At 41.5% G+C, this 15,473-nt stretch overlaps 1 protein-coding gene across 1 annotated transcript in view; it reads right to left on the reverse strand.

The window, feature by feature from the left end:
- Positions 1-3,839: 3,839 nt before the first annotated feature.
- LOC126188649 (trypsin-1-like) overlaps positions 3,840-15,473 on the reverse strand; it is a 136,908-nt gene continuing 125,274 nt past the window's right edge. Inside the window, exon 5 of the mRNA XM_049930251.1 lies at positions 3,840-3,986. Within this exon, the coding sequence (XP_049786208.1) occupies positions 3,840-3,986 (147 nt within the window). The remainder of the gene's footprint in view (positions 3,987-15,473) is intronic.

Raw genomic sequence — 15,473 nt, forward strand, 5'->3', positions numbered from 1 at the left:
TCACGTCGACTAAATATTTGGGCGTAACATTGCAGAGCGATATGAAGTGGGACAAGCATGTAATGCTAGATGTGGGGAAGGCAGATAGTCATCCTCGGTTCATTGGTAGAATTTTGGGAAGATGTGGTTCATCTGTAAAGGAGACCGTTTATAAAACACTAATACGACCTATTCTTGAGTACTGCTCGAGCGTTTGGGATCCCTATCAGGTCGGATTGAGGGAGGACATAGAAGCAATTCAGAGACGAGCTGCTAGATTTGTTACTGGTAGGTTTGATCATCATGCGAGTGTTACGGAAATGATTGGGGAATTCGGGTGGGAGTCTCTGGAGGAAAGGAGGCGTTCTTTTCGTGAATCGCTACTGAGGAAATTTAGAGAACCAGCATTTGAGGCTGACTGCAGTACAATTTTACTGCCGCCAACTTATATTTCACTGAAAGACCACAAAGATAAGATAAGAGAGATTAGGGCTCGTACAGAGGCATATAGGCAGTCATTTTTCCCTCGTTCTGTTTGGGAGTGGAACAGGGAGAGATGCTAGTTGTGGTACGAGGTACCCTCCGCCACGCACCTTATGGTGGATTGCGGAGTATGTATGTAGATGTAGATGTAGAACATACGCCACACACATGCTTGGTCGAGCTCGTAGAACCTTTCGAGCAAATAATAAATAACGTCCCAGTTTTCACTACGCCCTACACATCTGCTGAATTACTGAGCAACAACAAAGAAGCAAAAGAAGGGATAAATTTCTTGGCACATCAGCAAAAAGAAGAAATCACTTTACAAGAAAAGGTAAGAGACACACTAATCGTAGTGACAAAACACACCAGATATCGAAAGAAAATACACGACTATAAAAAAGTTTGGACGAATTCAAAAATATATTTTTGGAGAAACAGTTTTGCTAAAATCACTTCCGAATTTTTATGCTCTGCATAAACGCAATAGCAAATTTCCATTACTTTATACGGGCTCATATCAAGTCATTAGCGTACCTAATCCTGCAGTTATCATTTGGCTTTTTCGAAATCAGAGAAAATTAAAGATTTATATATCCCCCAGGATCTGAAGAGATATTTACATAGTTGGTCACCAGGTTCTGAAGCTGAGAATCACCATAAGGTTCGTGTAAGTGGCTAACTGTAAACAAACTATTTCACTGCCAGTCGAAGAAAGGACAGATGTTTTGCTTACCTAAACTGTATCTGGTGAGTATTTTTTCTTTTTTTTTTTTTTGGTCCATGGTGTGAGACGCTGGGACTCTTCGCTGCGGCATAAACTTGCATTTCTCACTCGAGAACATGTTAAGTACTTCGCAGCTACATTCATCCCACTGCTTCGCCGTGTATGAACATCAGGCGACAATCCTAGCAGCATACCGTACCACAGACTTCAATTGTCGAATTGACTGCAGCGCAACTAGCGTCGTTGCAGAATTTCAAATACCGCAAAGTGTCAATGAATTTAAAGAGAATGAGTAACATGAACGCTAAAATATAGTGCGTATTATAAACATTTATAGTGAAGTAAGATGACAGAGGCTGCGTTGTGTTGTGCAGCAATCGCAGAACTTGCGTGTTTAAACTGCAATGAAAGTGGTAAACAAAATAAACCAAATAAACGTCAAGAAAGGTCATGTCCCTTGGCAAGAATCTTAACAGATCTCGAAAATAGTACTGTATCCCTAAACTAGATGTCGGGAAGGACAATTCTATATTTTTCTGACTAATGTTTTTCTTTCAGCACAAACATCATGCTTTGTGCTGAGGAATCACTGATTCTATTGTGTGATTCTTCCATGACTGGTCATTCTGCAACTTCATGAGTCAATCTGAATAGACAAATAAATGCTTGGGTCCTACTTCCTGCGCTGGTACTACTTGTCATCTTGTGTCATCATTCGTCACACGTGTGCTCTATGGTCACTACGGTTCTACGTCTAGGCACATGATACACTGTAATACAGAATCAGTAAATGATTTAAAACTGCAACCTTTATTTTGCCTATAAACATTTCTTTTGTTAACAATGAAATAACTATGTGCTGAGAACGCCAAGATAGAGCTAAATGGAGACAGATTGTTCACAAACACCCCAGTCGGCTCGCTGGAAGGATACGAAGATGATGATGGTGACGACGATGGTGACGATGATGGTAATGATGATGAGCTTCCTTTCTCTTGGTGTAATCCATTGTTTTAGCCTACCTGATTACATTGTTCAGTACTTTACAATATTGTCAGTGGTGAATTTCTGTAACGTGCCTGTGACTATTCTTCATATTATGATTTAGTCGGTATTCCTTCATTCACGATATTGTAATGTTTATAGTTATGCAAACTATAGACGATTATTTAATACATAATCGATAAGCAAGTATATATGGGCTGTGACAATGAAGATGCTGTATTCTACTCCATAAACATCTGTCTACCAAATGATAAGAGGTGGGCACAGTATGTACTCTATTTGCTATTCAGGTTCTTAAAGATGGTTTAAACAAAATAATATTCCACTGGCCTCTATCAAATAGAAACTAATAGGTTACGCTGATTCATCAATTTCCCTCTCTTCGAGTCGTGCTGTTACATGAGTGCCGAAACGGCTTTATAAGGATTTTTTCGTCTAGTTTAAATCTTCATGAAATTTGTACCCAAAGCATCTGAGAGATCCTGTCTGGTCTATTTACTAGCTCGTTTTGCATTAAATTTTTAAGTAACGTTGTATTCTCTTATGTGCGGGATAGAATACCTTATGTTTTGAAATTTCCTCGCAGATTAAAACTGTGTACCGGACCGAGACTCGGTCCCGAGTTCGAGTCTCGGTCCGGCACACAGTTTTAATCTGCCAGGAAGTTTCATATCAGCGCACATTCCGCTGCAGAGTTAAAATCTCATTCTGGAAACCTTACGTTTTATCAGATGAGGTAGGACCATTTGAAAAAAAAAGAAATAGTTCATCTAAGCATATTATTTACAATGGCTTCTACTATCTTAGTTTCTTCTGCTCTACTAGTTAGTGAAGATGAGCTTAACTGTTCCTTCGCTCAGTCGACATTTCAGCTAGAAATCTGTAATCAGTTAAATCACTGGTATGAGAGTCTTCTAACAACTGGCTCAGCTAAATATTTGCTTACATGTAATACAAAGTCGCTGTAACAGAGAAAGAGACCCTCAAGATGCTGAACGAATGATGTGATGCTGAAGAGGCTTGCATAACTGGCACGCCAATGATCTAGGGCTAGACCTTGTAATCGCAATCGAGAAAGGAGGAATCTTGGTCAGGTGTTGAAATAATACTTAAAACATCTATCAGGAAATTTTTATTCAGAACCAACACATTACATCTATTAATAAGTATTATGGTATACAAAATACTACGTCAATGTAAGTGAGATGGAAGATAGTTTTATCCACGTTCGTAATCACATGTACCGGATTTGCTCTCAACTGTGCTAGAGGCATGGGACACGTCTAGACGTCGACAATGTAGTGAAAAAGTTAATCTCAGATTTTTTCAGGTAATTGTCACTTCGATTCTTGTGCTCGTACTTTAATTTTGTCTCGTAATTGTCCTTTATGCAAATGAGAGATCACATAAGTTTCGTTGTTCTAGAAGATGTGAAAGTTGTGCAGTTATCTATTTGGAGTTTACATCATCGTCTAACGGATTAGTGTTTTACTGGAAATCTGAAAGTAAATAATTTTGATACGTTCGAGGCACTCACTGAAGTAAACGTACCACTGGATGATGAATGAGTTTTTATTTTTGGTGAGTGAAGTAGTGTGGTAACACTTGTTTACAGTATGAAAAAAACCAGGTACATCTGTCCTCGTCACACTGCGTTTTGATTGATCCAGTCGACGAAGTAGGAAACTTCAGTATAGACTCCCGGTGAGTCTGCAGTGGCACACTCGTAACCATCCCAGGAGGCGATTCCCACCAGCTGCCCGTTCACCAATAGAGGATCTCCTGAATCCAGCTGGAAAAGAAAGAAGTATTCTTAGCATTATCCAGATATTACAATGAGGTGACAAACGCCACGAAATAGCGATGTGCACCTGTACAGATGGCGGTAGTATCGTCTACACAAGGTATAAAATGACAGTTCGTTGGTGAAGCTGTCATTTGTACTCAGGTGAATCGGCTGAGAAGCTTCCCGATGTGATTATGGCCGCACTACGAGAACTAATATACTTTGAAAGCGGAATAGTAGTTTCTGCTAGAAGCTTGGGACATTTCATATCGGAAATAGTTTGGGAAGAAATTATTCGGAGATTCACATTGTGAAAAGTGTTCCGAGAACACCAAATTTCACGCATTACTTTTCATGGCGAACAACGCAGTGGTCTAAGGTCTTCACTTAACGACCGAGTGCAGCGACATTCACTTAGTGCTGTCAGTGCGAACAGGCAAGCAACACTGCGTGAAATAACCGCAGAAATCGATGTGAGACGTACGACGAAAATATCCGTTAGGACAGGACGGCGAAATTTGGCACTAGTGCGCCATAGCAACAGACGACCGATGCGACAGCCTTTGCTGACAGCATGATATTCCCCACAGAGCCTCTCCCGGAATCAGAACCATATCGGTTGGATCTTAGACAACTGGAAAACTTTCATGTTAAGTATATGACTTTACAAAGAAAACAAGAATATGAGACTACCTTGCAAAGGCGTTTTGTTCCTATAGTAGCGCACTGATCAAATGCTGGCATATTTTTGTGAGTTTGAGTGGTGTATTGCAGTAGCACTGACAGCATGTGAGTGTGGGGTGTTGTCATTGTAACAAATGAACAAGGTTTCTAGGCAAGTTAGCTTGTTGAAACAGCAAACTCAACTGTACTGCACTCGTTGAAGCAGCAAACCCAACGGTCCTGCACAAAGTCGTGATGCAGTGGGCAAGGCAGATTTCCACTCTGACCGTGGCAGTGATGTTTTAGCATATGTAGCTGGTAGTGGCGCACATGCACAACAAGCGTGTCGCTGCAGACTGTAAATACTGGACTTTTGAAACGCAATTATGCTTTGTCTCGCAGCACTACCAGGCTGACGGAGCTCGGTTGGATGGAGTGAACACATGGACCTGCCAGTAGAAGTCACTGCTTCACGGCCATGGCAGGATACTAGCTCTATGCGCTAAATCCTTCCTGAGGTCAGATCAACGATGCAGCAGCCAGGCCAGTTAACTCCAAAAGCACAGCCAACTTCTGCCCAGTGGCAATGGGCTGTCCCCTATGCACACTACCCAACTTCCGCCACTGCAGACGGGCATCTCATCGTGGTGGTCACCCACCACCAAGATGAAACCAGCCGCCACGAAAGGCCGTAGGAGATACATCATCGAGTACATGCTGCAGGCTGGTAAACCATACGTAACATGTTGACAGCGTTTGGTGGGGAGACTGTATGAGCATTGCAGGCGGCCAGCCCTGCAGAATTCAGCAGCAGTGTATTGTAGAATTTGTTACAATTGAAGCTACCTTTCTCTGTAGTCTCTTGGTCTCTCACCTCAACGTCACCACCCATTCTCACCATCCCTTCCTGCGCCGGAGAGCGCCGCAGTTTATTGTCAGAATGTGTGGCGTCGTCTTCACTCAACGTGGAACCTGGACCACGACGTATGGTGTCAGGACAGTGTGGTAGGTGATGAACCATTCGATAACGTTTTGGAGGGTGTAATAGATACGGAAGTGAAGAGTAACTGACATCGTAACTTGAGGGTAACCTTGTTTAGGCCAGAGGAGTTAACTGACTTATTTGAGCTTAAGGGTAGTTGTAGAGAGCAGAATTTGATATCATTAATCGTAACTCTTTCGGGTTTACTGCCCCTTCCCAACAGTCAGAGCCCCTGACCTCCTGTACATGACATCTGTATCGTCATATTGGAAGGCAGTGCACAGAATCCAGGTGGCTCATGATATAATGTTAAGTCTAACTTCGTGACGAATTTTTGGTGTTGTGATTTCCTGTGTTATTACGCGTTATGGATAGTCAGAGCGACGCAATGGCAGAGCCAGAGACGAAAGGTATGTTGGTTCTGGAAGCAGTATGAGTTTAAAAAAGTAATGCAGTTGAGAGCGGATAATACGCAGCAGCATGGGCTGTTGCTAGCTAGGGACTAACAGTTAGCATAGCTTCAGGTACCATAGCATGAAGTGGAATTATTTGCTTCCTTTTCTCAGGATGTAAGAACGTCGGCAGAGGTGGGTGGCTGAACTGACTGTCAGTTGTTATGTGTAGCAAAACTGCGACTAGTAGGAAAAGCGAAAATGTATGTGAGGAGTATTGAGGAATTAAACAATGCAACAAGCTTTGAACAGTTGGATAACGAATTTTTGAAAATGAACAAAAAAAACACAGAGTAGTGCAAGGTATTTTTGAGAGCAGTCGAGCACTGTTTTGAAGAGGCAAGGGGAAACTGTGGAAGATTTCGCTGACTGGATGAAATGAACACATGTACGAGTCGGGGCAGAGTGAGTCAGCAAACACAGTTTTGATGTAAGAAGCTGAGCAGAGGGCGCTCTATGCTGTTATGAAGGGATTTGCCGACGCACATGTCAAGAAGGATGTGTACAAATGCATCAAAGTTTCTGTATCTTTCTATTAGGTTAGAGATGGAAAGCGAAGAAACTGACATATCAACACAGGGCTGAGATAGACGTGGGTATTCTCTGCGAACATTCAGTGTTACAGGTATGGGCAAAAGGGTATATAGAGACGTAGTTTCGCCAGCCACAGGGAAATACAGAAAATGGAAGGTGTCTGTAGCAGAATTTTGGTAATCGAGTAGGGGTCGCTGAGAAGGTGGCAAGGAGGCATTAAGCACAACGAGAACCCGAAGTCTTCCTAAAGTCGTTCCTGTTAAAATTAGATGTAACAGAGTCACATGCAGACATGGAATGTGCATTAGTCAGTGTTCGGAGAGGTAGTGAGTACAAGTTCCTGTTGGACACAGGGGCACGTGTATATGTTGCCACTAGAGACTCTGTATGTGGAAGGCAATAGAATGCGCCATGCTATAGGTGTAAGTAGGCTGTTTGGGTTTTAATGTTGGTAATGCCACGTAGCGCTCTGTATGAAAATCGCTGACTGCGCTGTGTGCAGTCTATGGATGGTTGGACCCATTGTTGGAATATTTGCTAGTGTAGTGCTGGGCAGTTGGATGTGAACAGCCAATAGCGTTGGGCAGTTGGAGGTGAGCCGCCAGCAGTGGTGTATGTGGGGAGAGAGATGCCAGAGTTTTGAGAGGTTACTATGAGAGGACGATCTGTACGTGTGTCCGTCAGAAAAAGGAAATTTGTTTAATCGGATGTCACTATATATAATGACTTTTAAACGCTATTAAGGTAAATACACTATTTGTTCTCTATCAAAATCTTTCATTTGCTAACTATGCGTATCAGTAGTTAGTGCCTTCAGTAGTTAGAATCTTTTATTTAGCTGGCAGTAGTGGCGCTCGCTGTATTGCAGTAGTTCGAGTCACGAAGATTTTTGTGGGGTAAGTGATTCATGAAAGGTAAAGGTTATTGTTAGTCAGCACCATTCCTTTGTAGGGATTATTGAAAGTCAGATCGCATTGCGCTACAAATATTGTATGTCAGTTTAGTAATGGTCAGAATAAGTAAAGAGAAAACTGTCTGAGTAGGTTGAGTTTTGCTCAGCTGTTTTAAAATCAGATAACATAAGAATTTTTCCAGCACTGTCATTCTTTACATGCAAACGGGACGTTTCAGAGGTTACGTGAGGTTTAGTGGGGTCATTAGGATCGGCGGACAGAGATTTGCGTTTGGGGGCTGCACGATTTATGCAGTGTGAAGAGGTAGCACAGCATGTACGCGAAGGCTACAGCATCATCCTGGAGTTAGACATTTGTATCAAAATTGTGCTAAAACTGGCATTTGGCAAGGTGCAATAGAACTCAGTGTAATGACATTCGGTCAGGGGAAAACTGTTGCCAGCGCAGAACAGTCCCAGGGGGCGTCCAGCACTGCTTGAACGATGTACAATTAGACTCTCAAAAGATGTGGAGCAGCGTAAACAAAATCAGAGAGCCATATTACATTAAAAGGTAAGGTATTTAGGTCACATACTAAAGATGGCATAAGGACAGACCTGAGGGTAGTGCAAGTTGTATGAGAGTTTTCAGTTGAAAAACGCCTATTGGGAGTTTGTTATGTGCATTTCTGGAATTTATACATACTCTTGATGTCTCAAATGCTAAGAGACAATTCTGAATGTCTTATTACTAGCGTTCAGTCTTTGGTTACTGTAACTATGTTGTCATCGCTGCTTCGAGGAGCGCGAGTTCTGTCGGGAAAAAGTGATAAGACAAGCGGGGAGTAGAGGACTCGTGGCAGTGTAGACGTAAAGTGCATATGTGTTTAAGTAAAACAGTTTGTGTTTGAACATTTCGAAACAGAAGAGAAAGATTCGAGTAGTGATTAAAATGAAATGAGAGGTAAAGAGAAGAGCATATGAAGAGGAACGAAGGTAATATTTTGTGTTTGATTGCATTGCAGTCGCGCGTAGTTTGCAACCATTGTTAAATGAGACATCCATAGCAGGGAATGTTAGATTTTTTATTAAAGGTTGTGTAAGTTTCACTGTAAGGTAATCTTTATATTTATCAATTATTTTACTAACATTTATGACAGTAATAGTTTGATATCAATGTTGCGCTTTGTCACTGTTAATAAGAGTTTTAACATGAATTTCATACAGTTAATAATATATAAAAATATATATAAATATACATAAATATATATAAAAACAGTTTTTTAAAGATATATTTCGCCTAAGTTCAAAATAAAATAAAACATATTTTAAAGGAATTTGAAATCCATAAGGACATAAGAGTGTCAGGGTGCGTTTGAAGAATTAGACAGAGTTTAGCAGTGCAGCTCAGTTGTAGCATTTCCATACCTTCAGAAGGAGTTTACCTTTCATGTGACACATCTAATAGTGCTTTGGGAGGAGCTTTATCCCAAGAGATTAACGGTGTAGAGCATCCTGTACCGTACATGTCGAGAAAACTGATGTGTTGGAGGAGAACTATTCAGTGACAGACAAAGACATGTTGAGCGTCAATCATGGTGTCACATATTTTAGGTGTTTCTTTAAGAGGAAAATGTTTAGAGTAGTGACCATCCACGCTAGTTTGAGGTGGGTAGTGAGAGTGAAGAACCTGTGTTGCAGGCTGACAAGATGGGCACTGAGACTTGGTGCACTCTAATGGTACACAAGCCAGGAATGAAGCATAGGAATTAAGGCAGATTAAGCAGGAAGGAAGCAATGTTGAAAACTCTGGGTTGTAGTCTTGCAGAGCGTCAGGCGGCAAGGAGTTTTGACAGTTGGAGATCTGTCATGTCATAATATAATTCAAAAGTACACATAAGTGCTGAGTTGCCCCTGTAATGAGGTAGTGTATGGTGTGAAAAATGGCATCATCATCCAGTTTCATAAAGGCGGTGTAAAGTAGGACAATCGTGAAGTTATTCAGTTCTTACACGCCACAAGGAAAGACGAAGAAGTTCATCCCAAGGTAATAATAACATTATCAGGTGCTGGAGTCAATGTCGACTCCAGAGGTTTCAAGGATGGAACTGGAGAATAACATAAGGAGGAGGTATGGGGGGAAGAAAGAAGAAAATGATGTTGAGCCTGTGCACGAAATATCATACTCGTTAAGATCAAAAAGATGAGGAGCGTTTCTCGTGGATTCTTTTATGCATTTACGTGTGTATAGTATTATACCAAATAAGTTACTATAGCCCGCCCCCGGTAGCCGAGTGGTCAGCGTGACCCGGCTGGCTCGGAGATTTTCTCCGCTCAGTGGCTGGGTGTTGTGTTGTCCTAATCATCATCATTTCATCCCCATCGACGCGCAAGTCGCCGAAGTGGCGTCAAATCGAAATACTTGTACCCAGCGAACCGTCTACCCGACGGGAGACCCTAGTCACACGACATTTACTTTAGTTACGATAAAGATTTTTCTGTTTGTTTTGTTGCTCGTGAATGAGCTTGTCAGTAGTATCAGTCTTTCGAGGAGAGAGCCAGGATGATATCTGTCCCTGTCCTCAGGTTGCGTATGGCGAGGGCAAGATACGAATCAACACAAGTCATAGGAGCATTTCATTTTGCTGACTATACAGTACTTGTCGGCATTACAGAAAGCACAGAGCGAGCAATTACCTGAATTAAGCCTTATGTGGAATCCTGTAGACGAAACCTACACTTCTACAACCACACAGCGTCAGTGTAACTGAAAACTGACTCATCACGATTGTATATTCTAATTCGATTCCCTGTAATAGGAAGACATGCGGAGTTTAGGTATTACGCTATTCACACATACCCAGTGAAGTAGGGGGTTCTTGGAAAATTCGTGGAGGTGAGGATCCACGGAAAATTATTAATTTCGGAAGATGGAGCAAACATGCAATAATGACAGAATAACAGTTGCAACATTTTCCAAGTGGGAGGGTCTCGGTATGTCCGACTAGAGTAATACAAACCATCCTCAGCACAACTGCTCTTAGCCAAACAGACTAGAATATCCGAGGGATACCACAGGCTGCATTTTCAGGAAGTAGGTTTTCATTGCATTTACGCCACTTATAATGACATGATTATAGTGGTGAGCTGTTGTGAGCAGAGATAGCTCATGGAGGCCAGATGGGTCGATGTTAATGGAAGTGTGTTGTTAATCAATGCGACTACATGCTATGGAGCAGGGACAACCTTCCTCTACCAGCTACGATTACAGGAGTCACGCAAGTAAATATCTCAGAACCATAATTGTATTGGCCAGATGTACCTTTGGATTTATTGCCAGCACCTATATAACGTTTCCAAATCAGACTTTAGAACCTGACTTAATGTATTCCAAGAATTAATTCATTGCCATGCAGGAAGGGCACATTTTAGTCGAGCAGTTAATGTAACACGTAGAGCGGTTCAAAGAGGGGCAACATGTGATGGTGATTTTGTGTGCAGTAGTAGAGGCGCAGTGGCTCTATCTCTGGTGCACGTACTGTAGCTATTATTCTTTTGAGGTGGAATGCCGACCATCAGTATAAATCATCAATAGTCCAGAGTCCAATAGACGGGATCCCTAGCGCATAAAAGAGACTGAAGTTGTAACGTTTAGTGTGAACGCAGAAAAGACGTAAATTTAGGTTTTAGACAAAAGGAAGCAAAGCAACTAGCCATGAAGGTTAAAAGAGACAGAAGGACAAGTAAGTAAGTAGCAATAAGCAGCATAATGAGTAAGATTGAATGCAATCTCTAAACCATGAGACTAAGCCACCAGTTGATTTCTTTCAAATTTCTCTGTATTTTGTACGAATATGTAGTTTAATAAGAAACTTGTTTTAAGGTCGACCTGAGGGACCGAGTCTTGTTTATAGAGGGGGAGGGGGTAATGTCGTGCTTATGTATGTGTGTAATAGTGTGAGCCTGTCCCTGACAATAGTATATGCGCCATCGTAGAGTACATGTGAATGCAGAAACTGCATGACCACATTATATAACGAGGCAACTAGTGTTCGGTGGAGACTACTCATCATCATCCTCGTGGTTTGCGCAGTCATACAGCCCAGAAGAATTCAGTGGCAGCGTGACACTGAGCCAGTGCAGTAAGCTGTGCAGATGCATCAATAAGGAACGTGATACATTTGCAGCCGCCTAATTTTGGAACCTTCTAGGCTCCCATCTTGCCTCCACCACCCGCTAGCACCATCCTGACCCATAGCCACCCCTCCCTGCACTGGAGGTGCCATAATACGAAATTTGAAGCATAAGTGTAATCAACCAGATAAGCATGATCATTTGATTCCAAGTCAATTAAATTCAACTCTGAGTTTCTGAAAATCGCGAACTTTGTTATTTTTCTATTGTACAACTACTTGTGTATTTACTCCCAGCCAAATATTATAAACAGTAACTAATCTATTTTTTATCGATTAATATTTCATAAAATCAATTTAATAGCATATTATTATATTTTAGAGTTTATTAGGGGCGACTGAAGGTAAAACTGACGGGAAATAGTGGACTGAGATGACGAAAGGGGGGGGGGGGCGAGGAGGTACGGGGGAGGGGAATGGCACATTCGTTACCCATCTAGGATATCCAGTTACCTGGCAGTACCTGTGCCTGGCTGTGATCTCTTACTGTGCTCATCTGTTTTTAGAGTTATGTCTAGAACCGACATAGAGTCCTAGCGCGACTTAATTAGACTTTGTGCATTCATTTCTGCCAATGGCCTTGCCTCAGTGGTAACACCGGTTCCCGTCAGATCACTGCAGTTGAGTACCGTCGGGCTGAGCTAGCACTTGGATGGGTGACCATCGGGTCTCCCCCCGGCGCTGTTGGCAAGCGGGGTGCACTCAGTCTTTGAGAGGCAACCTGAGGAGATACTTGATTGAGAAGTAGCGCTGACCACATGCCTCTCCATATCCGCATCCAGTGACGCCTATGCACTGAGAATGACACGGCGGCCGGTAAGTACCGTTGGGCCTTCATGGCCTGTTCGGGAGGAGTTCTATTCACTTCAACAGAAAACACCCGTATCCGCATCTTGCAAAAACACTTCGTTGAGACTACGCCTAAGCAGGATTGCTGTTGCATTCTTCTTTTAACAATATAGTGTTAAGTCCGTATTTTTTAAGTCTGTAATCTTTCTTCTTGTCTCTAAAATTAGCCATAAGTGAATTACCTGTCTCAGAAGTTGAGGTACACTGCATTCAAGATCTGAAATTGATTCTAGACTGTAAACAGCTATCGCTGGTTATGCGATTGTATTCAGGTGTATTTATTCTACCGTCCTACACTTAACATATGAACCGTGTTGCGTCTCTGTTACTTATAGTGTCTACAGAGCACAGTTAATATATTTCTTATTTCTTTATTAGACGAAAATTAATTTCGCACTCGTGAGAATTTTCACATTAATTCCCTCTTCAACCATTTGAAACTATAAATAGAGTTTTACACCAGAAACAAGCCAGGATAGAGATCAGGTTTTATTCGTTTTGGAGAGAAGACATACTATCTAGCGTCTTGCGGCAGTAACTCGTATGCCATTTGAACGGATTTATCAGTGTCTTTATTTTACATAATTCAGACTCTACCCTTCAATCCTTTGTCAAATTCTTGTTGGACTGTCTTGCGTCAGTGATATACGTGTAATACATATCACACTTGACAAACTGAAATTAAATTATAAACACAGAAAATTAGTGGGAGAAAGACAAAACATTGTGGAATGGGTGGAAAACATGGACTAGGAGACGAAAATTTAAAACTATTTTTCTCAAGTAATTATTCAGATACACAAAAGATTGCTAAAGGGAAACCGCAGCTAGCCACAAACATTTTAATACCTTTTATCTGATTACCGATTTAGGGCTACTATTCTTATCTCCATAAACCTACAACTCTATTCCGGCTTTGTGACGTGTTACAATAATTATTCCTTCAACATCGATCATTGATGAAATAACAAGTATTTAGTTTACTTTTACAGATACAATTGCAAGTCTATGGATATATCTGTGAGGTTCATTGGCACTGTGGCAAAGCTTTGCTGATCCCAATGTCTCGAGTTCTATCTGCTATCAATCCTGGTACTATATTTGTTACTTGTCACTGCTTCGTCTCCATCACATACTATGCGGTTAGGGCGGCATTGTGTGAGAGCATGTATCGTGTTGGTAACAGCCCTTGTTCAGTGCTCGTAGTCAAGTTTTTACTGCACGAACTGCGCTCTGGTCATCCTCAAAGTGTGCCTCATGTAGAGAATGTTTAAGTGATCCAAACAGATTAAGGTCTGAGGGCGCGAGATATGGGCTTTAGCATAGATGAGGCAATGGGTTCCAACCCAATTCGACGATGTGTTCCCGGGTTCTGAGACTTGCGTGCAGGCGAAAGTTCTTTTGAATTCTTGTCGGACTCAACATGTAAACGGTTATTGAGTTTGTTCGGAGTCTTTACATAGGCCTCTGAGTTAATGGCTGACTCTTTTGAACCACGTCCATAAGAATGACGGCACCACTGTCCTAGGAGACGGTCATCATGACTTTGCCAGCAGAGTTGTACTGAATTTATTCTTCCTCGTGCTCGCGAATGATGCCACTTTAGTGACTGCCTTTTCGCTTCTGGCTCAAAGTGATCCTTCCATTATTTGTCATCTGTATTGATTCTTGGCAGAAAGGCCTCTCCAGTAGTCTCAAACAACTCCAATGATTCAGATGAAGTGGCTTTTCTTTCGATCTTGAGGTCTGTTGTTAGCGTTTGTAGAAGACATTTTGAGCACGCCTTTGAACATACAAAAACCTAATCCTTTACACATGCCCTTCCAGTGTTCCAATGTTCAATGTGCAAATGTAAAGTTCGATGCGCTTGTAGCGCGAATAATTGGATCCACGTAGTTGTCCATACCGTGAGCAGTAGATGAGAAATGATATCTTAAACGTGGCCTATCGTGGGTCCCGGTTTCTGCACTTCATGATGATTTAACTCTATTTACTCCTTGACGAGTAGTTTTGCCACAATTCGCATCATTACCATACACTGCGCACAACTGCTTGTGGATGTTCATCACGATCTATTTTTCCGCAATCGAGATTTGAATTACAACACTTTTCTTAAAACCAGGTTCTCGTATAGCGTCATTTTGATGATTCACCATAGCTCTGCCGTCTGTCAGCGAGGTCGCAACCTTGACACGCTTGGTTTACTCAGAGCTGACGTCAAAATAACGTCAATAGACGGGATGACGGCAGCTGACATCTTTGGAGACGCCATACTTATTTCGTTTTATTGTATTGTAACTTGCATGTTGTGGCAGTATGCAGTGTCAAGGATATGGTGCATTGGAGATTTATCTACAAACCCATCAACCTTGCTACGATTTCTTATAATTCAGCGTCAATTAATGATTCATTAGTGGTAAAAGCCATCAGGGGATTCTAAGATGAATGGTAATATTGGTGAGAATTGCATGTGTTCGTCATGATCTTCTGATTAGGGAAGCTGAGTTACAGAATGGAGGAAAGTTGTTTTGTGTCCTGCTCTAATGCAGATGTTTTGCTTCATTTTCACAGAATCTGTGACTTCCTTACTAACGAAATAAAAGTATGTTGTACAATATTTAATGTTATTAATATATAAAAATGTGCTCACTCAAGAGAGAGTTTCTTCGATTTTGTGACTTCTGCCGATTAAACAGCAAATGATCGAAGTGCTACTACTGAAATGCACTGAAACGACTTTTATATTCCTTGCATGTCACAAGTATTTGGTCATTTGTTACGAATATGTCGCGATTTACGTAGGTAGAGAACGATGTAAATTGCTGCGACTGAAACAAGCACGAATGATTTCACATTCTTTCTTGTCACAAATACAAGGGTCATTCAATAAGAAATGGAATTTTTTTAAATAATCTATTACGATAATGG

This window comes from Schistocerca cancellata, chromosome 5 (assembly GCF_023864275.1).
Source record: "Schistocerca cancellata isolate TAMUIC-IGC-003103 chromosome 5, iqSchCanc2.1, whole genome shotgun sequence".
NCBI lineage: Eukaryota > Metazoa > Arthropoda > Insecta > Orthoptera > Acrididae > Schistocerca > Schistocerca cancellata.